Raw genomic sequence first — 27,967 nt, forward strand, 5'->3', positions numbered from 1 at the left:
AGTGACAAAAAACTTGTACTTTGAGATATCTACCTAATTCAGTTCAGATTTATAAATCTTAATGCATCATGGTAAGCCGGAATATTATCTCGAAAACAATGAAAAAGCAAACATTCAGTCGAAAGTAAAACCCTCTTGATGCTTGAAGAAAAATAAACAAATACACACATACACAAAAAAGTCATATATATGTTTGGGGTATTTAAGATACTTGCAGTCCACTTGATATAAAATCCGCCGAGGTACTATTATATAAATAGTGCCTGTTTGGGAGGGTAACAGTTGAAATTGACACCCCGAGAAAACCATTGTCAACCGACGCGAAGCGGAGGTTGACAATGGTTTTCGAGGGGTGTCAATTTCAACTGTTATCCTCCCAAACAGGCACTATTTATTTTGTTATACTGAATGTCTTTTTTTAAATTTTTAAGAAAATTGTACTGCTTTTATATAGGAATAACGTGATTCTACAGCGAACCGTACGCGCATAATTTTTGCGCATGTAACATTTTTTAATGATACCCGTTGCCAAGTGCGTTGCTAACGCTGAGGGTAATAGTAAATATTATTACCTGCGTCTTAACCAATCAGATTTCAGTATTTAACATGAAAGTATAACAATATTTTTTATCAAATCAAAGCCGACCTCACGCTCTAACTGGCATTCTATATAGAAATAAATATTAAATCATCTAGGAGTAATATATCAAAAAAGTTCTTTATATGAACGTATGCATAAAAAAGACCCCGAGAAGCTGCTAATTAATTAAGCAAAAATCAATGATATTTAATCTATTTTTTATAAATCCATTTGAAATAAGATATACTGATCAAATTTGACAACTAATACACTTTTACAAGTTTTCTCAATTAAGACATCGATATCTAATTGTTGCACTTGTTAATTCATTTCTTTTTAATCAAGACAACTTTTGTGTGTTTGGCCTTTTCAGGTTGATAGTAAATAGAAATATTTCGTTCCCTAACGACAAATCAGAGATAATATACGCTGGTGTCGATTATTACCTACATTCTATTGCTCAGAATTTTCACTTTATCTACAAAGCTAACATCAATCTTAGTAGAAACCAGACACGAGTAAAGCAATCCCAAAGCAATTTTTTTATTCAATAGCTGAAGATTAAACTACTTAATTATTGCTTTTCTGTGTAATTATTCAATGTTTTAAATTACATCTTTGGTAACTCATGTGGTGAGCTACATGTTTGATAGTACGATTTTGCAGGGTAAAAAATAAATTACTGTGCTTACCTAAATCAATTATCAAAGATAATATACATTTTATTGTTTATCTTTACATCTTTCTTTTAATAAATTATTGAATTAAGAATTGGTAAAAACAGAACTTAATCATTCAAAAAGTTCATCACTACGTTCGATTAAAATAATAGCAAAATATTCATGTTTAGAAATATAAGTCTGACATCATCATGGTAATTTCGTACAGTCTGTGATTTTTCTTAGGTCGCTGAAGGTCTATACCAATCTAGAAATTAATGGGAAGTGGATCAGGTGAATATCAGCCATGTAAGTATTTAAAGCGGTGTAAATTAGGATTTGTTTGTTTAAGAAACAGGGGAAAAGTTACTCAATGAATGTATGTGTATTGTTTACAAGATTTTGTATGATTGTGTATTTTGCTAAAGTTTAATTATTATCTAAAAACATTTAGAGTTATCTTCCATTATCATATTGATATGTATTTTCTGCAGTTATCTTTCTTTTTTGAACCTAGAGTTATCCTTTCATTATATGATTTAGAGTTACTTTTCCTAATTGTTGACTTCCTGTTTGTTGTTTGTGTGACCCACACAAGGACACTTAGTTCACCCAACATGTTTTTCGTATTCCTATGCTGCCACACACTTTAAGTAGTTTTCTGTTGATTTATATTACATACGCGGCTATTCATTTATATGTTTACTGTTTCGTATTTTTATATAAATGCAGTTTATAAGTAAATTTCTCATTATCTCTAAAAAATATGGAACGCCATTATTGTCATTGTCAATCTAAATAAATAACGTACGTTTGTTACAATTTTCTATGGAAACCCATTTGTGTTAAAATTCATTGTTTTGGACCTTATCTTCAATACTGTTATTTTTTCGTTTCTATTCTTTCATTACAAACTATTATTATATGCATTTTGTCTTTACATGTACATTGTTTTTGAGAACGTATGAGTAATTCATACTTTGTTTTTGTTTCAGTTTTTTACCGCATACACAATAAATACGAAGCACTGGATTGTTGTGTTGGTTAACTATCTGTAGGCAAAGGCAGAATAGTATGTTAAACATTGTGTGATATTTGTAAAATGCTTTTCTAAGCTTTAAAATTATTTTTCCATGTTCAAATTAATTTCATATTTGTTCAGCTCCTATTAGTACCTATTTCTTTCTTTTTTTAGATAAATAAAATTAACAGAGCATTTCATATTTAAGTTCTTTAACATTATTACATATATATTATCTGAACCGAAGTCTCAAGTAAGCTTTCCTGATCTAGATTCTTCTGTTGTCCGTCGTTACCTTTGGCGCTATTGGCGTTGTAAACTTTTAACATTTTCGTCTTTTTCTCCAGAACCACTAGGCCAATTACAACCTAACTTGGCACAAATTATCATGAGCTGAAGGGCAATTAAGTTTCTTCAAACGATGGTCACGCACTCTGTAAGGGGGAGATAATTTAGAAAATTCAAAAAATTGTTCGGTTTATTTCAAAAGTCTTCCGAAAAACTATTTGGCCAGAAAAGCTCACATTTGTGTTGAACCAATAGCAGGCATGTCACACTTAAAGTAATATTTACTAGAGATTAAAGTGGATAATGTTTAGAAAATGTATATGAGAATTATTTCTAATAGATTTATAAACAATTTGACTTGAATAGTCACCCGCCATTCTGTAAAAGTTCATCATAATTGTCTAACTTCAAATTGTATTGAAATTATACAGAGTTTATAACCTGTTTGATATTTATTGTAAAGCAATACATTTATTCATGCAAATTTAAATCTGTCCAAAAACTTGACTCATTGTAGTTTAAGTAAGATATATTCAATATTTATGCTGTAAAAAAATGTATATATTCAGAATATGAAAGAGAATGTGAATAACTCTAGGTAGCATATACATAAGCTATCATAGTGACTAAGAGCCCAATATTCATTACAATAATAATGATACGTAAATTCTACATAGCTGTTATATGTTTATGTGCATATTCTGACTTGACTGTCTGTCTTTTTTTTTCTTTATTTCCATATTTTTTTTGGCAAAATACTATGATATTTTTTGGGTACAAATTCCATATATATGTATTTGAAATTGTCAGAATTTCCATAAAAATAAAATTCATATTCTATTTAATCTGGTTATAAAACAAGAAAAATCAATCTGTGATCAAATATGATTTAATTGGAATTCGGGTAGTTTTTCCTACATGAGACATATTGTTTGTAGGACCATGATACAAGCAGTACGGGTGACCTGAAATAGAAACCTGTCTGGATCTAATTTTGTTTCTTGTTTTATGCAAAATCAGTTGATATACATTGACGTGTTTGTCTCTTTGAGAAAATGTACAGAGTTAACCATCTGTTTGAAAAATAAAGAACTTAGTGTAACTAGCATCATAATTTCACTGTAATTTTGTATGGCAATCGCCAGAACATGTTAAAATTGTTTGATTATACTATTTAACGATGTATCAAAGTTGGATTAAATTGTAAAATGAAATATCAAAGACATTTGAAATACGGATATCCTTAATACCAGTCCACCTAACAAATTAAGTCTTCCTATGATTAAATTAAAGAGTGCTAGTTCATGAACTTAGATAAATGGATAATATGTCATCATCGCAAATAAACGTTTATTTGAAAAATGTATATATGGTGAGTTTGATTTTGCTATCTTATTTTGAGATTGGATGTCAGCAACAGCGATGGGGACTCTGCAGTTTTGTTTAAGTATGTGCGTGGTCATTTTGTTCTGTAGTTGTGGCGACACGTTGGTAAGATATCTTTTTTTTTTCAACGTGCACGCGTTTACAGTTTATATGGTCTTATGCCCCAGTCACACATTCACGGATCAACTCCACGGTTCTACTACGGAATATTTTCCACGGTTGACACCGGAAAATCAAATAACCGTTAATGCCCCAGTCACACATTCACAGATCAACTCCTAGGTTCTACTACGGAATATTTTCCACGGTTGACACCGGAAAATCTAATGATACGGAGTTAGTACGGATGCACTACGGAATGGATACAAATTGATACATACGAATTACTACGGATTTATACGGAGTTAGAACGGACTTTTACGTTCTAAAACGGTTTAGTTAGTTTTTCTAAGGAAGTACTACGGTGGTTTCATCCGTAGTGGAATTTTGAACTTGTTCAAAAATTGACGCAGCTATACAAGTATTGCTACGTTTGGATACGATAACAGACGGAAAAGCCACGAGTCAATACATATCGCCACGAATGATTCCGGATCGCTTCCGTAGCTAATCCGGCATTTAATCCGTGAATGTGTGACTGGGGCATTACTGTATTATTTTAATTTTTAAGACACTATATCACAAGATGGTGATTTGAACTGTATCAATCGATTTCATTCAATAACTAGAGACGAGCTCGTTGCAAGCAACGATTAGGTCTTCCGTCGTAGCTGCGTCATACTTGTGACGTAATACAAAAATTGATACCTGACCATGGTGCAATATTAGATGTATAAACACTGTGTAAAAGAAACAAAGTACATGTATGTAAGCAAATACAGATCTTTAAAAGTTGTCTGAAGTTTGATTCGTTTTTTTGCATGTGCATTTTATTTTGAGAAACTTATCTAATCATCATAATTGACTCAATATACACAGAATATGGACAACGATTATAATCACACAGTGGGTATGCCCGGTATGAACGTAAAAAGACCAAACATTTTACTCGCATTTTTTATCGAAAGCAAGGGCCAATGAATCTTTTAGAATGTATGCGGAGATCCTGGAAATTTTACAGGGGGTTCTGAAGAATAATTTTGTTTTTTGAGGGGGGGGGTGGGGGGAGGGGGCATGCGCGGATAAGAAAAATTTTCCTGGGGTGGGGGTTGAGTGTCTGACGGTTATTTGAGTTTGCCTGGGGATGTCCGAGGCATATTTTTGTAATTTTATATTGTACATGTAATGGAAAGAAATATTTTGCGGGGGTTGGGGTGGGGTCTGGAACCCTCACCCTACTCTTCTAGATTCGTGCATGGGGAAGACCGATGCCGGTAATTTAACGGTAATTTTAACCATTTTTATTTAATCAATCATTTTCAAAATTATCGGAATTCCAATATTACCTTTAAACGCAGTTAAAACTTAAAATACGAACCATTTAGTCTCGGTGAGTATTCGGCCAACATGTGTCCGCGTACGAAAGAAATGGCAACATTCAAGAAATTTGGATGGACGATCTGGGTCCTAGGTCGTCCATCCGATTCTTTTTCAGACTAAGAGCTACAGAACTGCACTTAAAGAATGTCAAACTGATTATGTCTATTTATTTTGTCTCAAAGAATCAGTTTTTTTTAATCAATAAAGTTTTACCTTAAAAAAAAAAAGAAATCGGGCACAAATTTCAATGTTAGCATTTTACAATTCAAAGGTCTAATAAAATTTTGAATAAAGTTTCAAGATACTACTCTTCGTTGTTTTATACGAAATATTGCATGGAAAAAAGATTTACATCGCATATATATTATAGAACTAATTTCTTCTCTTTTTTATTTACATCAAAATAAATCCAAGAAAAAATCTAATTTTTTTTCCCTTTATATGTGTTAATGAAAACGTGGTCAGCAAGGGCCGGTTCTATGTCGTGCAAGCACCTACTTAATAGATTGTTACTAGGATCTACCACGATGACAAATATGGAAAAGGCAATATTGTGGGTGAAGGATGAATGTGTAGTTTGTTTTTTAGGTTTATTTTTGATAATTATATTCATCTGGATCAATTTGGTCTGTTGGTTTGTTTTGTTTATTGAAAAGGGAAATAAAGAAAATGAGTAATATCCGATATGAAGTCAAGCATATATTTTCATATTATTATTGACTTAAAACATGTTGGAAAAAAGAAATATTGTATCAAGCAGTTAGTTATTATGCGCAGATCATGCATTCCATTATGGTTTTCACAATTGCATGTATCAGTTACTATACGTATTTGCTTACGGAGAAATTAATTTCCAAAGAGATGATATAGTTATCAGTTAAGTTCCAGATTGTCTTCTGCACATGCAAGCACGTGTGTAATCCTGATTTAAAAATAGGTATAATGGCCGGGGGGGGGGGGGGGGGTCATCGCAACAAAATTGTGTATTAGCGTTCTAGAGTGTACATTGTTAATTAATAATTGATGTTGAATTGCTATTAACAAACAAAATCATAAATTTATAATAACATACACTAAAATGCCAGGGAGTTCTGCTGGACGCGATTTCATTTGTCTTCAATTAATAGGGTGTAAGGATGCCTGCCTACTTAATACATATGCTCACGCGTCAACCGATTAAAAATGACTGTATTTTGGATTTATAAATCGTTCTAAAACATTCGATGTGATATATCGTTGTTAACAATTCAAAACTTTGAACGATTAAATTTGTTTTTATACCTACCCCGACCCTCACGGAAAAATCCATTCAGATCAATGGAAATTTCATTTACAAGACTCCGCGCCAGAATCAGAATGTCTCATTCATTAATTTTTTCGTAGTTATAGTGGACGAGTCCAAAATAGGAATAGAATTGGAATAGGAATACCATGTGAACATATGCCGTGAATGCAGTTTACTTTGCGTCTATTTTCTTATTTTGAGAGTCCTTTTTATCATGCTTATCATGGCTTGAAAATGACGGAAGGCCCTTGAATGTTGTTATCTTTATGCAGGCACGTAGCATCCTTTTTGAAAGTGGGGGGGGGGGCAGACTCATCCAAAAAATCTTGACATGCAAAAAAAAAAAAAAAAAAAAAAGACTTTCCCAAAATCTTCAATATCCTAATCCGGAAAAATTAGTTGCTGTGAGAAAAAGTGGGGGGGGGAGGGGGCACGGGGGGGGGGGGGGGGCACCCACAAGCTTGAATTAATAATTGCCTGACGATGCATCTTTAATGTGTCAACATTTATATTCATAATTGATGAAATCGTTATATGGGATGTAATAAGCAACAATGAGCAAGAGTGTTCAATTAAAAGGGCTTTTCACATTGCACGTGTGTAATCCTGATTTAAAAATAGATTGCCATATTTGAAAGGTCAAAAAAAAAAAAGAGGGAGGTGTCATCGCAACAAGATGATACACATTGTCTAAGTAGTACAATGTAAGTAATAGTTGGTGTTGGATTATCATCATTAACAAAGAATCATCAGTTTGGATTAATTAAAACAAATATAAATTCATATAATTGGAATATTTACTGGAGGGGCTACGTACAAGTAATTCGCCGAAGTGGGGTACATGTGACCCGATTTTCGATCAATTGGGCGATTTCATTCATCTGGAAAAGGGTTTCACTCGCGTGTACAAATGTAAATGTACATCAAACAATTGCTAGTCAATTAAGTGTGTATGTTATTTGGATAGATTTCTTCTAAAACATTCAATCCAAAGTATAATATATGTAGTTATTAGTTGACACCCTCCCAATGGATCTATGCCGATGGACCTATCTGAGATCTCAGCTGTTGCGTGAATGGTAAAGAAAGACTTCGCGCCATAATACGTCTCATTCATAATTTTGTCTCGCCGATTAGTGGGCGAGTCCAAGTTAGGCCAGAGCACATGATGTGTAGATGGTCTTATCCACTCTATTTTCTTAACTGGTCATATAATAAATAGAGATATCATGGATCTTTCACTTTTGTCGGAGCATGTAATAAATGGAACCAAAAAATAAAGTAATTCTAATTGAATTAAATTGAAGTTAAAATGTAAATACCCTCTCCCACCTACGGATTAGGATTTTCAAAATTCCCCATTTTTTAAATTCCTTGTTAAGATTTTTATTTGATGAAGCTGCCCACCTACTCCCCCCTCCCCCCCCCCCCCCCCCCACACACACACACACTTTCAAATAACGATGCTACATGTACGTGTTTGAATATCCTTTCCTATATGGTTAGAAATAACAAACTGTCTTTGATTTTGCATCTAATATATAACAAATTCAATTTTCAATTTGGCTGTTTGAGATTATTCGATACATGTACATTCCTAAAATGATTTAAATTAATGAAATGATTTAATTTCCAGTGATATACAGGTACATGCACTCGATCGAAGAAAAAGATTGAAATTGCTTCTAAACTCTGCTCGTTCAGTTTAATAATTTATGATCCGCAGCGAAAATTAAATTTCATTTCTTATAAGATAGCCTAATTGATACATGCATGCTTCCATTGAATAAATTTGGGTAGTCAGGCAAGCTTTTTGGAAAGCTATAGCTTGTATAATATTAAGGTCAGACGCGACCTTCATGTATCTTCCATTTTTTCCTATCTCCACAATGTGAATTAAGATTTCCACTTTGTTATTTCATAATTAAATTTTTATGTAATATGATTTTTTTTGGTTTGAGTATAAAGTGTTCAAATTAAAATATATAGTATGACTTTACTTATAAGCATTCAAATGCATTTTGCGTGCTATTTTAAGGAAAGTTCGAAATATTCTAGCTCCAAAACGAGCCTTGTAATGTACTCTAAATTTTTTGGAATTAACAGGTTTAAATGTTAATAAATAAGGAATGAAATATCAAGGAAAATTATATAAAATTGAGGAACGTCTCATCTGTCCTTAATTAAAATAATATAAATAGACATCATAAATCCCATATCCAACAACATATAACCACTTGAATCTGCACGTCTTTTAATGAATTTATGAACAGCGGCAAATTCTAAGGTAATGTTAGCTGCAGTCTGTATAGCCCTTGTATGAAAAATTTCGGATGGTACTCAATTTTTCCAGACAGAGAGCTACATATATGCAGCTAAGGTAACTAATAATGCTTCCGATGAAATACTTTGTTTAGTAATGCAAGGTTTTAAGAGAGCAATACTTATTTGTTTAAAAAATAACACCCTAATACTTCGCATTTCATTCGCTGTTTGTAGAACAAGCAGAACCAGTATCTGAGTTCGATCCCTACCGTATGTACATTGTTCGAATTTAATAGCCCTTGCATTGCATTGCTTTGCATGTACAAAATATCTTTTAAAAATTCAACACTGAAAGTGTTTATCTATATGGCTATTAATCTATATGTACATGTACACATAGCGTACACATGTGATTCAAAATACCCCAAACGGAAAAATTCACTTATTGAGTCTACATTTTATAGAATTTGCAAAAAATACATTGCGGGTCTGAATGTTTGTTAATGTGTCAATCTATCAATATACAGTTTGTTAATTATTTTCGATTGCTAAGGCTACATCGTTTTTGATGAACATTGAACAACATTTTTTCCATGCCATTATTTCCACGGAAGATAGCGAGTACAATTATAAAGCACAATTTATTTAATTATCTCTTTAATATTGTGTACTAGTATGTAATAAATAATTTATAAATTGCTGCCGAAGGTTGTTTGGTATTTTCGTTTGTAGATGCATTGCAAGTAAAAAACGTGAAACGCGGGGCAAGTCATAATTAATATCCCTAATAACCGTTACTTAAAAATAGCGGCTAATATTATCGTATACGAATATTAAGTTCACTTTTTAATATCATCTCCACGATGATAATATTATATCCATCGGAAATCAGTATTTCGTTTTGCTTTAAAAGAAATGTTCTATCGGGAGCAATCCCGCGTTCGTTTAAATTGCCGGCGTACATTTGTCATGTCAGTAATACACATTGTACTTTATATGACGGCCGTGTATACGTACTGTAGAAAAGTTGAGTTTAATTACCATGCATTCGAACCATTTTATTAACACATCTCCCAGTACTGAAACAATTCAAAATGTCTCTGTTACAGTAACACAGTGGGGCGTTAAACATGTGTACGTCCACTCAGCTCTACAAGCATATGCACTGTCGTCAAGGCGACGGCCTGAATACAGCTAGCGACTCTTCTATCGATCGGTTACCTGAGTCTCGTAATGCATCTAAATATAGAAAGGGGCACAGTTATGAAACAAACAACAAAAATAAGGTCAAAGACGTTCATCTTTATGAAATGAATATGTACATATGAATAAAAACATTTGGGAATTTTATGTAGAATTATTTTTGCGCGCTGCATGTATCAGTTAGTGCATTACAAAAAGCCCTTTCATAACCTCCTAAACGTGCGCACCCCCACAAAAATGGACCGAACTGACAACAATTGTTTCTGCAAATACTGGCTATAAATTACGAAAACATTAAATTGAATACCACGGAAGGATTTAAAATTAATTTCTTTACAACTTTGCTTCAATAATGCATTAGAAATTTTTATTCCTTTACAAGTTATTGACAAGAAACTTTTGACGCATCTAACTCCCTAATTATAGGGGCTAGCCCCTTTTTCTGTATACCGAATGAAAGGTCTTGGTAAGACCAAGATCTTTTAAAATACATGTTATAACAAATTTTTATCAGGTAGAAAACTAACACGGAGAATACGCGAATTTTTTTGAATTTTTTTCTTACCTTTGTTTCAACATCTATACCACCCCTTTTATTTGCATTTAAATAATAAATAAAATATATCTCGCACAAATTCAATGTATTAGCTTCCAAACCAGCCCATCTTTGAGACTCTGCCAGTCATCGTTATAGCTAAACCCCCCTGGACAAAAGAAGTCGTTAAATTTTACTAAAAGGGGAATAACTCAAAACCGGATAGGGATTTTCCTCAACTAAAATATGCAACGACAACATCACGCGGCATGTTATCAGTCCTGAAAATTTCAAAACAATCGGTGAACAAACGAGCGAGATATTAAGGATCAAAGTTGGCGTCTAGAAGAAAAAAAAAAATAATAAGAAATTTGAAAATTTTTCAGAATAATAGTAAGGTCTTCCGTTGGAAACGGAAGACCTTAAAAATGTCCATTTTTGTTCTTCAAATTTTCCCCTTATACTTCTTATTTACAATGGTTTCACATATTTAAAAAAGTCATTTTTCGGATTTAAGACACTCTTTCGAGACTCCTTAAGCATTTATTATCGAAATAGACGTAAAAATAATATGAGACAATTTCTAAAGGAGCATTTTTCATTAATATCTTTTGGGGTTTTTTTCTTCTTTTCAATTTAAAATGTAAAATGCAATTTTTTAAAAACTTTTATACTCATTTTGTGAATTACAAACAGAATACTACGACTGTAAGAAATGGGAAATCAACGATTGGACCTGTATTTGTGACAGTCACCGAAAAACCAAACCAGTCTGATCAGCGGCAAGTTTTGATCAGATTTTCTGGACCTCCAGATACAGTGCTAACTTTGAACGCACGAAAACGTAATAAAGTTCAAGGTAATTTTTTTCCAATAAGCTTTTTTTTCTTTTTATCATTTAAGTACTCTTAATATTAAATATTTAATGATACTGGAATATGCACATGTACAAAAAAGATCAAAGCTTTAGAATAGTACAATATAATACGAGGGTTGTTAGAAAAGTTCGCGGACAAGTTCGATTGTGAGCGGACTATTCGCATAATACCAGCAAAACTTTTCATATTTAATCTTGACGTATGTCTAAGAAATATGTAAAGATTTGTTTATTTTAAATGCACCTTAAAAATATACAGATTAATTTTTTTTTATAAAATATGCGCCACGGAGCATACCAGTTTTTAATTGTTTTATATTTTATACACAATCTTCCTTATTAAGAAAATGTACAGTTTAAGCGCATAAAAACACTTCATATGAGCTCACAATAAGTTATGAAGATCATTTTGTGAAAGTTTCAATTAAATTGATGAAATTCTGAACATTTTGTCGCCAAATATGGACGATACTTTGCCTATGTAAAGCACGGCAAATGTTTTCAACGAAAATCATGAAAGCGCCGACAGCGGGTTTCGACGAACGACCATAAAATTGTAAAGTCCAACAGCGCAACGCGCTACTCTTACGCCACAGCAGCAGATGATATAACTAGCGGTTTTTTTTTCAATATATAAAACGTAGATTCATACAATTGACATCAAAAAATTTAATTTATTAATTTGTTCCAAAATCTCCTTATTATTGACGCGGTTTTGCACGTAAAGTTAAAGCTTCTAGTAAACTTTTGAACAACTTGATTAAACATTTTACAAAGAAATTGTTTATAAGAATCATGAAAACGTTTTTTTAAAAGACGCTGGATAATTATTAAAGACATAAGAACATTTCAATGAGATTTCGTATGCTAAACAACTCGAGTTTTTTCGGTAAGGTCAATCGTGTCTAATTTCTAAGAAATCATAAACGTGTGTTTGATGAGTATTTTGTGATTGTACAGCAACTTGTTGATAAAAAAAATCAAATCAATTGGTTAATTGAAAAAAACAAACGTTTGTTTTTCCGATGATTATTTTTAGGGACTACACAACACTCAAACGTCACAGCTATTTTTTAGCGAGGCACATCAGTAACCACTAGTATGCATAAATATAGCACTCTGGCTCGTGCATTATGTATCAAAAATGGTGAAAATGGCAGGCGGGCGGCTGTTAAAAGGGTACTCTTATTGTACGGTTAACTCCCCCTACACTTTCCAAAATAGAAATTTGTTCTTTAGCAGATCACTTGGACCTATATCAGAGGTGTGCATATTGCTTGGATTTTAATTTCTGATAATTTATGAAAATGTACAAGCCGTTGAATTTAGTCAATTTATGGCAAGATATTTCATACATGTATAGGGTTCCCCTAATGTACAAATAACTACTCCTACAGTTAGATAGGAAGTTGTTCTTTAGCAGATAAATTTTAGACGTGCGCATATTACTAGATATCTGATGATTTGTGAAAAAGATATTAGCAATTGAACTTGGTAATTTGTGTTAAAATATTCTATATAGGGTACCCCTATTGTAAGGAAAACTCCTCCTACGGTTTTAAGAATGGAAGCTGGCTTTTTTAGGAGATCAATTGGACATATATCAGAGAAAATGTGCCTATTGCTAAGATTCTAATTTATGATGATTCTTTTTTAAAATACCAGCCGTTGAACTCATATTTTGGCAAAATATTGCAAATGGAATACTCCTTTTACTTGGATATCTAATATTCATCAATTCCGAGTTGACAAATGGATTATAGACAATGTTCACACAAAAAGAAAACCCGATTCGCTGTCGCATTGACAGCTTTTCTCTTGTGAAATGAATTTGTATTTCATTTTTTGAATCATAATAAGGAATGACATCATGTATTGCTATGACAGAAATTGTAATTTGTCTTGTAGATTCAGATGGGATGTTTGTATCAGAGGTGGATCTCGAACAGCCCATGAATTTTACCATAAGATTATCCTCCAAAGCCACATATGAGTGGTTATGGATCACCATATTTGAGGACATTGATTATTATGAAATATATCCTACCTGTAGCCTAAATATTACCTCTTCCGATAATAGAGAGATAACAATATACACCATCGTAGTATCAGATTGTCACGAAAAACCCGAGGGAGACGTTGTCCGCAGATTTTTAAAAAACGGAAAACGCATCTATTCAACAGATTATCTGACAATAGAAGAAACCCACGAGTCTAGGCAGGAAAGTGTAACGACCGTAAGCTTCAATAGATCCAGAATGATGAACGACAATGTCGAGCTCTCTCTGTGGTTTGGTTTATATTATGTTTCACAAGAAAACCGAACACCTGAGATATATCAAGAATTCACTATTTTTGATGAAAGCAATTTAATCAGTCCATCCCCTGATAGTTGAAGTACTAAACATTCACAGTGTGAAGTTATACATTTCTTTGTGAAGTTATATATTATTTTTCTAATTGATAAAAGTTGTAGTATTTTTTTCAAAGTGAAAATTATTTTAAAAACATATAGTAATGAAGAGAAACCAACTACTGAACGTGCTTTTTTAACTAATTGTGATAGGTACCTGGTTGATGACAGTACATACCCCGGTTGTACGATTGCAGATCTGGTTTTTACAGGTTGTATGATTGCAGAACTGGTTTTCACTGGTTATGTTACAGCTAGGTTCGCAGTCTTATTCACAAAATATGTTATTACATGCTAAAAAAATAAGGCAGTATTGTAAAATTCATTGCTTTAAAATCTAAGATTTTTCAGGATTTAAAGGAATATATAAAGGTTAATGTATTTTATTATTTTTTGTAATAATTTCTTTTCAAATTTACAATAATCAAATTCATTTAAAAACCCGCAATTTCATTGTTTTAAGATAAATTAAAACGCCTTTATACTAAAAAAAATTTTGCTTCCAAAAAGTATTTCTTATTTTTCATTTTATTCCACAATATTTCAATTTTATCTATTTCCTTAGTTTTTAAGAAATAAACACAAAAATTATACTTATGTAAAAATTTGTTGAAGATTTAATTTTGATAACCAAAAATACATTTATTTATGTAAATTCAAATTTGTCCAAAACCTTGTCTTTTTGTAGTTAAATTAAAATATATTGAACTATTTAAGCTGTCAAAAAACTCCAAATTTTCAGAATATCAAAAAGATTGAAGAGATTTGTGAATAACTGTAGGTAGCATATACATTACCTACTATACTGACTAAGAACCCAATATGCATTACAACAATAACGATACGTAAAATCTACATAGCTGTTTTATGTTTGATGTGCATAATATGACTTGACTGTCTTTAATCCTTTGTTTCTATATACATATATGATATTGTTAAAGAGTTTCAATTTAAAAAAAAAAGATATTGTATTAAATCTGGTTATATAGCGAGAAAAACAATTTGTGATTAAATATAATCATTGTAAGAAATTGGGTCGTTTTTCCTACATGAGACAAATAATTCGTAGGACCATAATACAAGCAGAACAGGTGACCTGAAATAAAACCTGTCTAGAACTAATTGTGTTTGTTGTTTTATGCAAAATCAGTTGATATACATGGACGTGTTTGTCCTTTTGAGAAAATGTACAGAGTCAATCGTCTATATGAAAAATAATGAACTTTGTGTGACTGGCTTAATAATTTCACTGTAATTATGTATGGCAATGGTCAGAACATATCTAAATCGTTTAATTATTCTATTTACCGCTGTATCAAAGTTGGATTCAAATGTAAAATGAAATGTCAAGGCATTTGAAATATGGATATCCATAAAACCAGTCCACTTAACAAATTAACTCTATGATTGAATTAAAGAGTGCTAGTTCATGAACCTATATAAATGTATAATATATCATCATCGCATATAAACAATTGTTTGAAAATGGTATTCATTGTGAATTTGATTTTGTTCTCTTATTCTGAGATTGGAAGTCGGCAATAGCAATGAGGACTCTGCAGCTTTGCTTAAGTATGTGCGTGGTCATTCTGTTTTGTTTTCCTTGTGACGCGTTGGTAAGATATCGTTTTTTAAGTTACATACATTGACAGTTTATAATGTAGCTCACTACATCAATTGCATTATACGTTTACTTTTTAAGACACTATATCACAAGATGGTGATTTAAACTGTCTCAATCGATTTCAGTGAATATCATTATCGCTTAGTTGTTTTAGTATTCTTCTTTTGCACCGCAATTCACGAGTTCTTATCTGCCTAGGGCTTTTTCTCATATTCACTGATCGTCATATTTGCTCTTTTCGGAGAATTAATTATTAAAATATACCTTAAAGTAATATATTGTGATCGAAAAAGTGTGCCTTGAAAACAAACACGTGTCGGAAATTTCAGAGAAACACTGATTATAACATATTGATAACATATCGCTGTTTACATCAGAAAATTAACACAATGAATGCATATATGTAATTAGATATTTGAAACATTATCTAGTAGATCATTTTTCTATTCATACTTTTTTGTTCTTTTTCTTCTTTTCAATTAAAAAAAATGCCATTTTTTTTTTATTGTATGTTCATTTTGTGAATTACACACAGAATACTACGACTGTAAGAAGTGGGAAATCAACGATTGGACCTGTATTTGTGACAGTCACCGAAAAACCAAATCAATCTGATCAGCGGCAAGTTTTGATCAGATTTTATGGACCTCCAGATACAGTGCTTATTGTTAACGAACAAAAACTTAATAAAGTTCCAGGTAATTTTTGTTTTAAATAAGCTTATTTTTTTCTTGTTATCATTTAAATACTTTATCTTAACTGTATAATGATCCTTGAATGTGCACTAGACCAGGATACAGCTTTAGAATATTAAGAAATAATTCTTATAAAACTGATTTCAGCGAAACTTAGGTGTTTATTCCTTTAAGTGTTCTGTCGCCACACTTATTTCGTTCACATTCATAAAGACATATCTTTGCCGTAATCTCTTTAAAAAGTCTTCTGCTGGTTTGAAAATATTTTCATACTACATCATATGAGAAGATTAGGAAGTTTTGAAATGTTTTATGAAAACTGTAAATATTCATATCTAAAAACTCAATTACATAGTTTAGACAATTTTTTACGTTGGACCGTGCGTACTTTCCGCGACCCTTTGATGCAATAGAATTTTACTTTATTTCTATAGAAAACATTCAAAACCACATAAGTTTGATTTTAAATTGTATGACAAAGATGTAGATATACAATATGTATAAATAAACCCATGTAAAATAACAAAAAATGCGATTGTCCACGATCTTTTTGGACAACCCTCGAACCGACAAGACATTAAAGGTAAATTGCTTTCTGATTTAGGTATTTATGTTACAGGGACTTAACCCAGACACTTAATGTAGGTCCTGGTCCAACTACAACTGGCATACATGTAGTAAATAAGGCATGGTACATGTACTTGAAAAAAGAGAGTAACAACTTCTTGCCATAATCGCCGTTTCCACAAATTATTTTATATAGCAACCGTTCCTCAATTATAGACAATTTTAACATATATATATACTTACATTTATTTTCTTTCCCGTCCTTCACTTGATTTCTTATCAGTAAAGTAATTCTCATATTTATTTCTTTCTTACGATACAAATCTTTTGGTCTAATTTCACGTGCATTAAAAAGCTTTAATGCGATGAAGAATGAATAGTTCTCTTGACGGATATAGGGAGTAGGGCACGATAAGCATTATAATACAAATCGAAAACTTAGGGGTGGCAGTGGGGTGAAAAGGAAAATACGCGTATTTCTGAACCCATGATAGTTTTAAATATATATCGGCAATATGTTTATATAGCAAGTGTCTTATATTGATTTAAATTTTACATATTTTAAAGTCTTCAATTTTTCTAAGATTCAGTCGGAGAAAAAAACAGACGTCTTTCAGCACATTGTTCGCTGTTTTCCTAATGAATGTGTATTTTACATTTCTTGTAAATCATAACAAATGACATTATGTATTGTTATGACAGAATTTGTAATTTTTACTTGTAGATTCAGATGGAGATTTTGTATCAGAGGTGGATCTTGAAAATCCCGTTGATTTTTACTTACATGTAAGATTATCCTCTAAAGCCACGTCTGAATGGTTATGGATCAACATAATTCAGGACATTGGGTATTATGAAATACATCCAAGTTGTAACCTGGATGTCACCTCTTTCGATGTAGGAGAGATAACAACATACACCATCGTAGTATCAGAATGTCCCGGAAAACCCAGCGGAAGCCTTATCGACGAATTGTATAAAAATGGAGAACGCATCTATTCGAAAGAGTATCTGATAAAAGAAGAAACTCAGGAGTATATGCAGAAAAGTGTAACGACCGTAAGCTTTAATAGATCCAGAATGATGAACGACAATGTCGACCTGTCACTGTGGTTTGGTTTATATCATGTTTCACAGGACAACCTAACACCTGACTTTTATAGGGCATACATAATTGCTGATCAAGGCAATTTCCTCGGGGCAAACCTTGAACGTTGAAATGTACGCTTATTCAAAATAAAAACATTGCTTAACATTCACAGTGTTAAGTTATACATTTTTATATATTACAATGTATGAAGTTATTCTAATTGATTACAATTGGTGTATTTTTCCGGCTTTGAATCCCGAAGAATATGTATAACTATGAAGCTGTCCTATGAACCTAAATGTATGCAGCTATTAACCGTTAATGGTGCGCATTATTCCTTTATTCTGGCAGACCAGATTCCTATTCCAAGAACTACAATTTTCTTGCACACTTTTCTTACGAGCTTCTCTGCGTTTAACGAGGCCGAGTACAGAACGAGTACGCACGCTTTCGCGCAGCGTTTCATTTGTATTGTGACGTCATCTTTTTGCTTGGTTGACGCCATGGCTTGATAGTTTCAACTGCCGATATTCAGCGAAAATTGTTGAAAATATCTCGTTTGATGCGAAAAAAATAATCTTATATTGTGGAATAAACATAAATGTCTCGAAGTATAAGCTATATTTGGGCTTGGGTCGAAAACGTGAAGAGGGTTCAGCAAGCCTAGCCTTCTGTCACGTTTTCTTAACCCGCCTAAATATAGCTAAATTCAAATATTTCAGACAGTAACCATGTATTTTATATCAATGACCCTTAATATGTGATGTTATTTATTTTTTTATTACTTATATATGTCTGAATGTTTTAATAATACTATTTAGATCACCTTTTCCGCTTTTGTCAAATAAAAAATAGCCATTATCTGACGAATCTGGGAAATCGGGCATACAAAAATCAACTTTGATAAGACCCCTGGAACAAACCAGGAGGTAAAAGGTTTTTTATATTTGACCATTTGATGCCTTTTAGCAACAACCTTAATATGTAGAACAGAAAAAGAAATCCCTAGGGCAGAAGTTTTGAAAAAATGTAAAAAATATGCAAAATTGATACATTTCAAGCAAAATCCCATAGGGTCCTGTTAAAGATTAACACACATTGAGATGACCCCCTAAACAAACGGTGTGGTAAATGTCTTATTTTTTAATCTTAAAAAAAAAAATTATATCAGTAGAAATTCATGTGAAAAGTTTCATTCAAAAATCTAGGGCAAAACAAATTAGACCCGGTCTCGTTAAATCACTTATGTTGATACTTTTAGCGTATCGTAATGATTGTATGCGTATTTTTTACGTAGTTTTTGTTGTTTTCAAACGGGCTAGGGTGTACATATCTTAGTGTTTGTTTATGTTAATAAACGTCGTTCGTTTCCAAAACTATGTTCTATGTTGTAACACAGATTAAAAATACAATGCCCTTAAATTATAATTTACTTGAATAAAAATCATTTAGGTTACACTACCTATGGCTTCAAATGGATAAAATTTCCGATGTCGTTGAAACATTTTAAACACCTAAAGTTACAAAACACTATTTGGGTCATTTTTAGACGGGGTCAAGTGACCCCGTCTATTGGTTAACTGTCAACGAAGTCTCAAACCGGAAGGCACGCGTAGAACACATGCATTGAGTCTACGCGTATAAGAAAATAGTGCAGAACGTTTTCATGCATTTCAATAAATATCTATTATAAAAACACGCATTAAATATTTTAAGTCCTCTGTGTATAAACAAAATTCTATTTAGAAAAGAAACAAATAGTTTTATTAATCAAAATATTCTTGCTCGGGTTCAAATGTGGAATGAGTTACGTAACTGAATGCAACCAAACATCATGCGCAAGCCGAAGTTAAAATCGGGACGGGTAATACACATATTTTTTTACAAATTAAAAAGGTGTTTTATTGGCTTCCAGTCAACTTGCGGTATGGTTGCTATTCGTCTCGAAAAAAATTGTGTACAAAGAAAATAAAAACAAGTCTGAATTCGCCTTTTCGTTTGTTGGTTCTTTAGTTGATTAAACTGAATTTGAATTTTAAACAATGCATTGTAAGCAAAATCTATAATAGACTATACATTTTGAAAGACTTATACATCATATGATATATACAATCTTATCTATTAAAGAACCAAGTTAAATGTTAATGTTCATGTTTTCCGGCTTAATTGGAATCAGGCTTGGGGTGAATTACATTGTAAAATAATGCATTACATTACCATTACTTCATGACTTAGGGCAATAAATTACCATTACCATTACTTAATTTTCTTAAAGTAATGCATTACATTACCATTACATGAGTTAAGTACTGCATTACCATTACTTTGTGAAAAGTCAGTAGGTTTTGAAAAAAGTAATTTAAAAGCTAAATAAAGAATATTTCATAAAAAACATGCCTAAAATATTTAAAGGGTCATGTTCACTATCAAGTTCAAATTTAATGACTTATACAAGATTACTGTTGCACTTGTAGTTCTCAAAGTAAGGTTGGTCCCGTAACAATTACACGCTAATGGCAGAGTTGACCATCTCTTTTATTTATGTCTCTGATTTTCGGAGTTTGTTTTTTATAGAAAGGAACGGTTGTATCGTAATTCGTGTGGGTGATGCACGAGTTTACACAAAAAAGTATTAAGTGGCGAACGGATTTATTTTTACTACTAATTTTGCATGAATCGCAAATGAAGAAAATCGTGTCAGATAAGTCAGTCTTAAAAATCAAAATGGCGACCGTGACAAATCTTTTTATTGTCAAAGTTCTTGGAATCTTATTGTAAAAAAATAAATTCTAACGTCAGGTGCCTGTGTTTGTTATCGGTATACAAATGTTCACTTCGTTTGTTTATTCAGCAGTTTTAGAGTTTTCAGGGTTTTATCATAACGCCTCCAGTCTATTTTATAAAAGTCCACTAGTGGTTATATGGAGTGTTATGATATGTCATTTATTTAGATCCTTGAGATCTTTGTTCCAACATCCCCACACTTGGCGGGTAACCTAGCCAAGGTGTTTCCGGAATGTCTCCTCCTCTACACGGGGAGTAGCCCGTGTCCCAGTCTGTATAAAAGAGGCAGAAAGACAGCTTCCAGATGACTTCTCCTTTTATTCAATTTTAATATGACATTTTAACAATAAATATCAATATTAATTACAATGACATTTATCAACATCAATATTTATTACAAAAATCTCAGAAAATAGAATATTAGTTGAACCCTCTTTACCTATTAACTTTACTTTTGAGAATGCGCGCAAGCATTATAATTAATCCTACCTGTATAAAATAGGAGGCAGAAAGACAGCTTAAAAATGACTTCTGGAGAGCTGTGTTTCCTGCACCCCCATTTTATACGCACGGACACTGCACTACAACATCCTCCTCCTAATAAGTAAATGCGATCAAGTGCATACTAATGATCTGACGCACCGCGGTCAGTAGAAGTATTTTATTTAAATTTCTGACCCGGCGTCGACAGGCTCATCACTGGACTTAAAAACACATTTCTCCATGAACATAAATAAACATACGCTATCTATTTAACGCATGTACTTTAACCAATTTCTATAGAATTTTCGTTATGATAGTTTTCATAAAACTTTTATTACGGATAACGTCCGACTTGTGGGTTTTCTCTTGGATCACAAAATTGAATAAATCTAATGATTAAAATTATCTACTTTGATTTCGTTGTTTGTTTTTCCCGGTTAGTAGTAATATTTAAGATTTTTCCTTGGGGTCTTATTTTACATAATATACCGTTGTGTCAATTTTCTCAGTTATGAAGGCCGGGATTGAGTAAAATTTAGACAAAGAATCGGACAATTGCAAAAAAGCCGAATTAACATAGAATGTAACAACTAATTCAAACTCATAAATTTTGGAAGCATATTCGATGAAATCCAGGACAATTACAAATTCAAACTTTCAAAACCCGTCTTTCAGTACTCTTAGTACTTTGATTCCATGCATAGGACACCCTCGGATTTCTCTCTTTAATCACGCAGCAAGTATAGTCTACAATTCAATAAAATTTGTTTTAGAGGTATTAAACAAATGTTCCCCTTCCTGAAATATTGAAAAAACAAATAGTTAAAAAAGTACAAAAACGTAGAAAATAAAGCAGATTAATTATGTGTTGATCTATTTTAATATGTATCGGACAATATTTTCAATATTTTCAAGCATCGGACAGCTATAAAGCAGAGAATAAAAATAACAAAATGTTCTGGGTTTTTTGTGAAAATAAAGGGGTTCGGAAAAATGAGGTTGTTCAATTGTTACTCAGATTTCATTTAATGTAAATCCTCGAATCTACAGTCTGGAATTCAATCACGTGCTTCTGTTTAAAGGAATACTATCAAGAAGATTTGTTTTGGGTTTTTTTTTCCAAAATACTATGCTATATACTTTGTTTGGTAGCAATTCAATAAATATATTTGAAATTGTAAAGGTGTTTCAATATAACAACTGCATATTGCATAGCTGTTCATAGAACGAGAAACAAAACCCAAATGGAACAGGTGACCTGAAATTTAAAAAAAAACAAACACAAAAAACAACCTTTTATTTTGTTTGTTTTATGCACAACCATTTGATTTATATGTACGTGCTTTCCCGTTTGAGAACATGAACAAAATTAATCATCTGAATGAAAATTAATGAAGTTACTCTGCTTGGCATTAAAATTTTATTGTAATTTTGTATGGCAATGGCCAGAATATGTTAAAATCGTTTGATTATACTATTTAACGCTTTAACAGAGTTGGCTAAATTGTAAATGAAATGTCAAAGCCATTCGAAGTATCCCAAATACCAGTCCACTAAACAAATTAAGTCTTCCTATTAGAAATTAGAGAGTGCTAGTTCATGAACCTAGATAAATAGATTATATGTCGCGAAAAACCCGTGAATTTGATTTTATTCTCTTATTCTGAGATTGGAAGTCGGCAATAGCAATGAGGACTCTGCAGCTTTGTTTAAGTATTTACGTGGTCATTTTGTTTTGTACTGGTGGTGAAACAACGGTAAGCTTTCATATTGTCCAACATATGTATTTACAGTTTTAAGGTAGCTCAGTATATCAAAACGTTTACTTCTCAAAGACACTTTATTACAAAATTGTGATTTCGATTGTATCAATCGATATTATTGAATATCATTTTCGTTTGGTTGTTTTAGTATTTGTCTTCTGCACCGCAATTCAAGAGTTCTAAAGTATTGTATTCATGTCATGTTCTGCTGATTCCAGGTGTTTTGAGACTCCTTCAAAATCTAAAAAGACCTTAAGTAAAATACCAAGATTGAAACAGTTTGTCTTTATCAAGTTTTACATTCATTTTGTTGATTGCCCACAGACTACTAAAATTTTAAGAAGTAAGAAATCAACGATTGGTCCTGTATTTGTGACAGTCACCCCGAAACCAAACCAACTCTTTCAACGGCAAGTTTTGATCAAATTCAAGGGACCTCCAGATACATCAGTTAGTTTTGAGGGACGAAATATTACAAAAGTTCAAGGTAAACAAAGTTTAAATTTAATAAACTTAACCTTTTTTTCTTTCAATCATTAAGCGTATATTAAGGTATTCAATGTATATTGAAAATATAATGAACACATTTGAATCTATACATGTATTAGTTAAATACCTGTTGCTAGATAACAATGAAAGTAAATGAACCAGATTCACATGGCTGTGTATTTACAAAGCCCGCCAATTTCCATCTTAAATGATGGAAACGATGGAAGAGCCCTTGCTGAAAAGAAGACACAATTACCTATGTCAAGATGTTTGATGTAAATAATGTATTTAATTATTTTATATTTTATTAAAGAAAAAGTTTATACATAAATTCACGAGTTTTTGGGGATGGATTTCTGATTACCTTTTACCACAGCTAATGAAATTTAGTAAATTCCTTTATGGAGTATTTTTATTAATAACACCTTCAAATTGCAACCATGATAAAAAGTTTTGGACCATTTGTTTTATAGTAACAATGCATGGCCTTGAATGATGTTAGCGATTTAAGGGCCTTTTTTCATTTAAATTTTTGTCACCATAAAATTTTCGAGCGCTCTTCTACTGCTACTGGGGTATTATTCACTGACGATGACTTTACGATCAATTGCTTTCTGATGAAGGCATCCAATGTACACGGACTACTTTTTGAAACAAACATATTTTTGAAAGTATTGTCAAGGTACCAACATTAACTTAATTAGGTTGCGTGCACATCCAGTATGTGTTTCGTCGTGCGAAATCATATTGTCTACGCTGTTTTATCAACAACGGTCGCATAGTAAATATGGCAAAATAAATCGAGCAGAGTAATATGTTGCCATTAATGGTAGTTTGTACACAAAATTCAAATGTTGTCACTGCACGATCTACTACTCTGCAAGGTTAACTCTACTGTGAGTAACTGTAACAGGTTAAACGCTACGATATGATCGACGATTTTGAAATAAAATATGTGTGCACGTGTGCTTGGATTTAAGTCTATTTCACATTTGTCTTTCATTGGTTTTCTCAGTATAACATCCTCCGTATATTGTGATTGTCTTGCCCTTGACGTCAAATAATAAGGATTCCGTAAGCACCATCTAGCGATGTACGAGGTAATGAATATTTATGTAATGAGATTCAATGAATGAACATGGCATGTCTCTATCGTATATCGTTTGCGTATTATCAATTAATCTCCCGCGAGGACGTATATTTCTTTTTAGCTGACCCCACCCACCTTCATCTAATGATTTCTAACCTGTTTATTCAACATTCTACTACATTTATTGCCGAGATCAAACAGATGCCGCGGACATTATTCTCCAATATACCACGAACGTCATCAGTAAATTGTCAGATCACAAATACCGATTTGTCTCGCACCGATCAGGAAAATACAACTTCAAACCGTAAAAAGTGTTCAAACCATGTCAATTTCACGTGTTAGTTTCAGTCAAAACGATGTGTATTGCCTCAAATGTTTATTTTTAAGAAATCAATGCGGCTGTTCCTAGGACCTCCCTAGCACATTTTCACTGCGTGTTTTTACATAAAATATAAAACGTGGAGTAGTAATAATCGTATTAAATTGTCCTTAAAATTTTAGTAATATGATTCAAAGATATTTTATAAATAAGTGAAGAGTATTAAAAATCCAGAGAAAAATTATGTTGTCTGCAAGTGATTCCTTTGATCGATACACATGTAAACATTACTAACAAAACCGTTGGGGTTACACGGAACAGCCGTCAAAATCACCTAGATCATCTCTCTATAGGAGAAACGATCTGTAGAAATACTGGGCTGTTAGTAGAATAGAAATAAAGTTCTTGTTATCGGGAATATTGCAGGATAACCTCCTCAGTCTCAAAATGTTGTTTGAAATATAAAATATTTTCAAAGAAACATTTTTCGACCTCGGAGGTTATTCTGCAACATTTTGGAATATTTTATTTTTCTGCAAATTCAAACTCAATAGCAAAATTAAATTCGTTTTTTTTTTCCATAATGCTCGTCGAGAGATTATTAATTTCAGTGACTTTTTTTTTGGGGGGGGGGGGGGGGGAGAGAGGGTAGGTTACCAAGCAATTTATATCAATAGATGGTAATGAAAATTGTCTTCTAAACACAGCAACACAAGCTGTATAAATTTCAAACTAGTAGTCATATATTAAATAAGAAATAAATCAAATTAAAAACGAACGCAATAAATAGCATTCTAAAAAATAAAAAAAATACTATACTAATTTAAGTTAGAAAACGTCCTTCATACACAATATCCCCCTTAATCAAATTTGTAAGAATCTCCAACTACACTTGGTACGACCTTTGAAAGTAATGTAAATGAGGCACCTGACAAAGAATGGCCATGCATATGATCAGCAGATTTATATGTAGATGTTAAAAATAATTCTATAACACAATTTTATATTTTAATTAAACTTGTATATTCACATTTTGTTTCCTTTCACAATATATATAGTTCGCACATATATTTTGTCTTCTTTTGAACCCTTTCTGGTGAAATCTGTCAAGTGTTTGTATTGATTATTTAAGCAAATGTTTTAGTACATACTGTGAAGTATATATTCGTTATAATCGTAACTGTTGTATTTTTTGTTTCTGTTTTGTAAAACATTTGTTTTTGTGTATTTCATATAGGTTATTCTGCAACATTTTTGAATATTTTATTTTTCTGCAAATTCAAACTCAATAGCAAAATTAAATTCTTTTTTTTTTGTCCATAATGCTCGTCGAGAGATTATTAATTTCAGTGACTTTTTTTTTTGGGGGGGGGGGGGAGAGGGTAGGTTACCAAGCAATTTATATTAATAGATGGTAATGAAAATTGTCTTCTAAACACAGCAACACAAGCTGTATAAACTTCAAACTAGTAGTCATATATTAAATAAGAAATAAATCAAATTAAAAACGAACGCAATAAATAGCATTCTAAAAAATAAAAAAAATACTATACTAATTTAAGTTAGATAACGTCCTTCATACACAATACCCCCCTTAATCAAATTTGTAAGAATCTCCAACTACACTTGGTACGACCTTTGAAAGTAATGTAAATGAGGCACCTGACAAAGAATGGCCATGCATATGATCAGCGGATTTATATGTAGATGTTAAAAATAATTCTATAACACAATTTTATATTTTAATTAAACTTGTATATTCACATTTTGTTTCCTTTCACAATATATATAGTTCGCACATATATTTTGTCTTCTTTTGAACCCTTTCTGGTGAAATTTGTCAAGTGTTTGTATTGATTATTTAAGCAAATGTTTTAGTACATACTGTGAAGTATATATTCGTTATATTCGTAACTGTTGTATTTTTTGTTTCTGTTTTGTAAAACATTTGTTTTTGTGTATTTCATATAGGAGCATGAATAGACTCTCAAATTAGTTTCAGTCCTGTATCATTTGGAATTGTAAAGTCTTCATACCTCAAACCTACTATACTTAATATTAAAGAATTATTAGTGCCATTAGTTTAATTTCTTCGGAAATGATGTCTCCGTCTATCACTACTTTGATTTAAAACAATGTAACCCGTTTGGGCTATTGAAATACCATTACTTGAATGCAATAAAGAATAAATAGTACTATGGCTAAATATATATGGATTGGGACACAACACGATATTTTATGTAAATCGAAAATCATAAGGTAATTGTGGTATAAAAAGGATAAAACGAAATTTTAATCATATTAAATAATGAGATGCTAAAATAGATTATGTAATATGTATTGTAGATTCGGATGGAGAGTTTGTATCTGAGGCCGAGTTTTATTCGCGATCCGATACAAAATTCCTTTATTTTGACACCACTTCTGAGATGTTAGGGTTTGGAGTTGATCAGCCTGGACATTACGAACTACATCCCAGCTGTAACGTAAATATCAACTCTACCGATGTTGGAGAGTTAACAACATACACCATTCAAGTAACAGAATGTCAGGAAAGAACCTATGGACGTCTTACACGTGTGGTGTCGAGGAATGGAGAAATCGTCGTTTCGGATGATAATCTAAAAATAGAAGGAAACCAGGAGGTTTTGCAGGGAAATGCAACGTCAGTAAGCTTCAACAGATCCCGAGTGATGAACGAAGATGAAAAATTAAAATATTTAATTCTTGAATTAGTAGTTTTTCCAAAAGAAACCTTTTCAAGTCAGATTTATCGACCTAGGTATGAATGGCGTTATACCATCATCGGGTCATCTAAAGAAGATGTAGTTCGTTAATTAGAAGGGATACCTTGTAAGCTATTATAGCAGAACAAACCATGTACACGTGATGTTATTTACCTGAAATAAAAACTAAACCGGGTATTCACAGTGTTCATTATATATGTTTACCTTAATAACTGAAATTCAGGTTTATATTCCAGCTTGAAATCCAAAAGATATTCATTTGTTGTCTTGAATATTCAAAATACGTTCAACAGAGCGCTATTCTTATGCAGCTATGAAAGAA

At 32.1% G+C, this 27,967-nt stretch overlaps 3 protein-coding genes across 4 annotated transcripts; all 3 read left to right on the forward strand.

Annotated features, from left to right (window-relative positions):
* Nucleotides 1-2,151: 2,151 nt before the first annotated feature.
* On the forward strand, nucleotides 2,152-15,117 carry LOC128172127 (uncharacterized). 2 transcript variants are annotated; one of them, XM_052837893.1, is made up of 4 exons: nucleotides 2,152-2,311; nucleotides 3,951-4,039; nucleotides 11,398-11,560; nucleotides 13,487-15,117. In XM_052837893.1, the coding sequence occupies exons 2-4, from the start codon at nucleotides 3,956-3,958 to the stop codon at nucleotides 13,972-13,974; spliced, it is 735 nt and encodes a 244-aa protein (XP_052693853.1). In that variant the 5' UTR covers nucleotides 2,152-2,311; nucleotides 3,951-3,955; the 3' UTR covers nucleotides 13,975-15,117. The 2 variants fall into 2 exon arrangements, with proteins under 2 accessions (XP_052693853.1, XP_052693854.1); XM_052837894.1 differs by lacking the exon at nucleotides 2,152-2,311 and having other exon boundaries at nucleotides 3,723-4,039.
* A 364-nt stretch (nucleotides 15,118-15,481) lies between these two features.
* Nucleotides 15,482-18,138, forward strand: LOC128172130 (uncharacterized). The gene is made up of 3 exons (XM_052837896.1): nucleotides 15,482-15,607; nucleotides 16,151-16,313; nucleotides 17,602-18,138. Exons 1-3 carry the CDS (start codon nucleotides 15,539-15,541, stop codon nucleotides 18,093-18,095), a joined length of 726 nt encoding a protein of 241 aa, XP_052693856.1. The 5' UTR covers nucleotides 15,482-15,538; the 3' UTR covers nucleotides 18,096-18,138.
* A 4,699-nt stretch (nucleotides 18,139-22,837) lies between these two features.
* LOC128172131 (uncharacterized) lies at nucleotides 22,838-27,822 on the forward strand. Its single transcript, XM_052837897.1, has 3 exons — nucleotides 22,838-22,991; nucleotides 23,322-23,484; nucleotides 27,245-27,822. The coding sequence occupies exons 1-3, from the start codon at nucleotides 22,923-22,925 to the stop codon at nucleotides 27,733-27,735; spliced, it is 723 nt and encodes a 240-aa protein (XP_052693857.1). The 5' UTR covers nucleotides 22,838-22,922; the 3' UTR covers nucleotides 27,736-27,822.
* Nucleotides 27,823-27,967: the final 145 nt, after the last annotated feature.

The sequence above is a fragment of the Crassostrea angulata genome, chromosome 2 (assembly GCF_025612915.1).
Source record: "Crassostrea angulata isolate pt1a10 chromosome 2, ASM2561291v2, whole genome shotgun sequence".
In the NCBI taxonomy this organism is placed as follows: domain Eukaryota; kingdom Metazoa; phylum Mollusca; class Bivalvia; order Ostreida; family Ostreidae; genus Magallana; species Magallana angulata.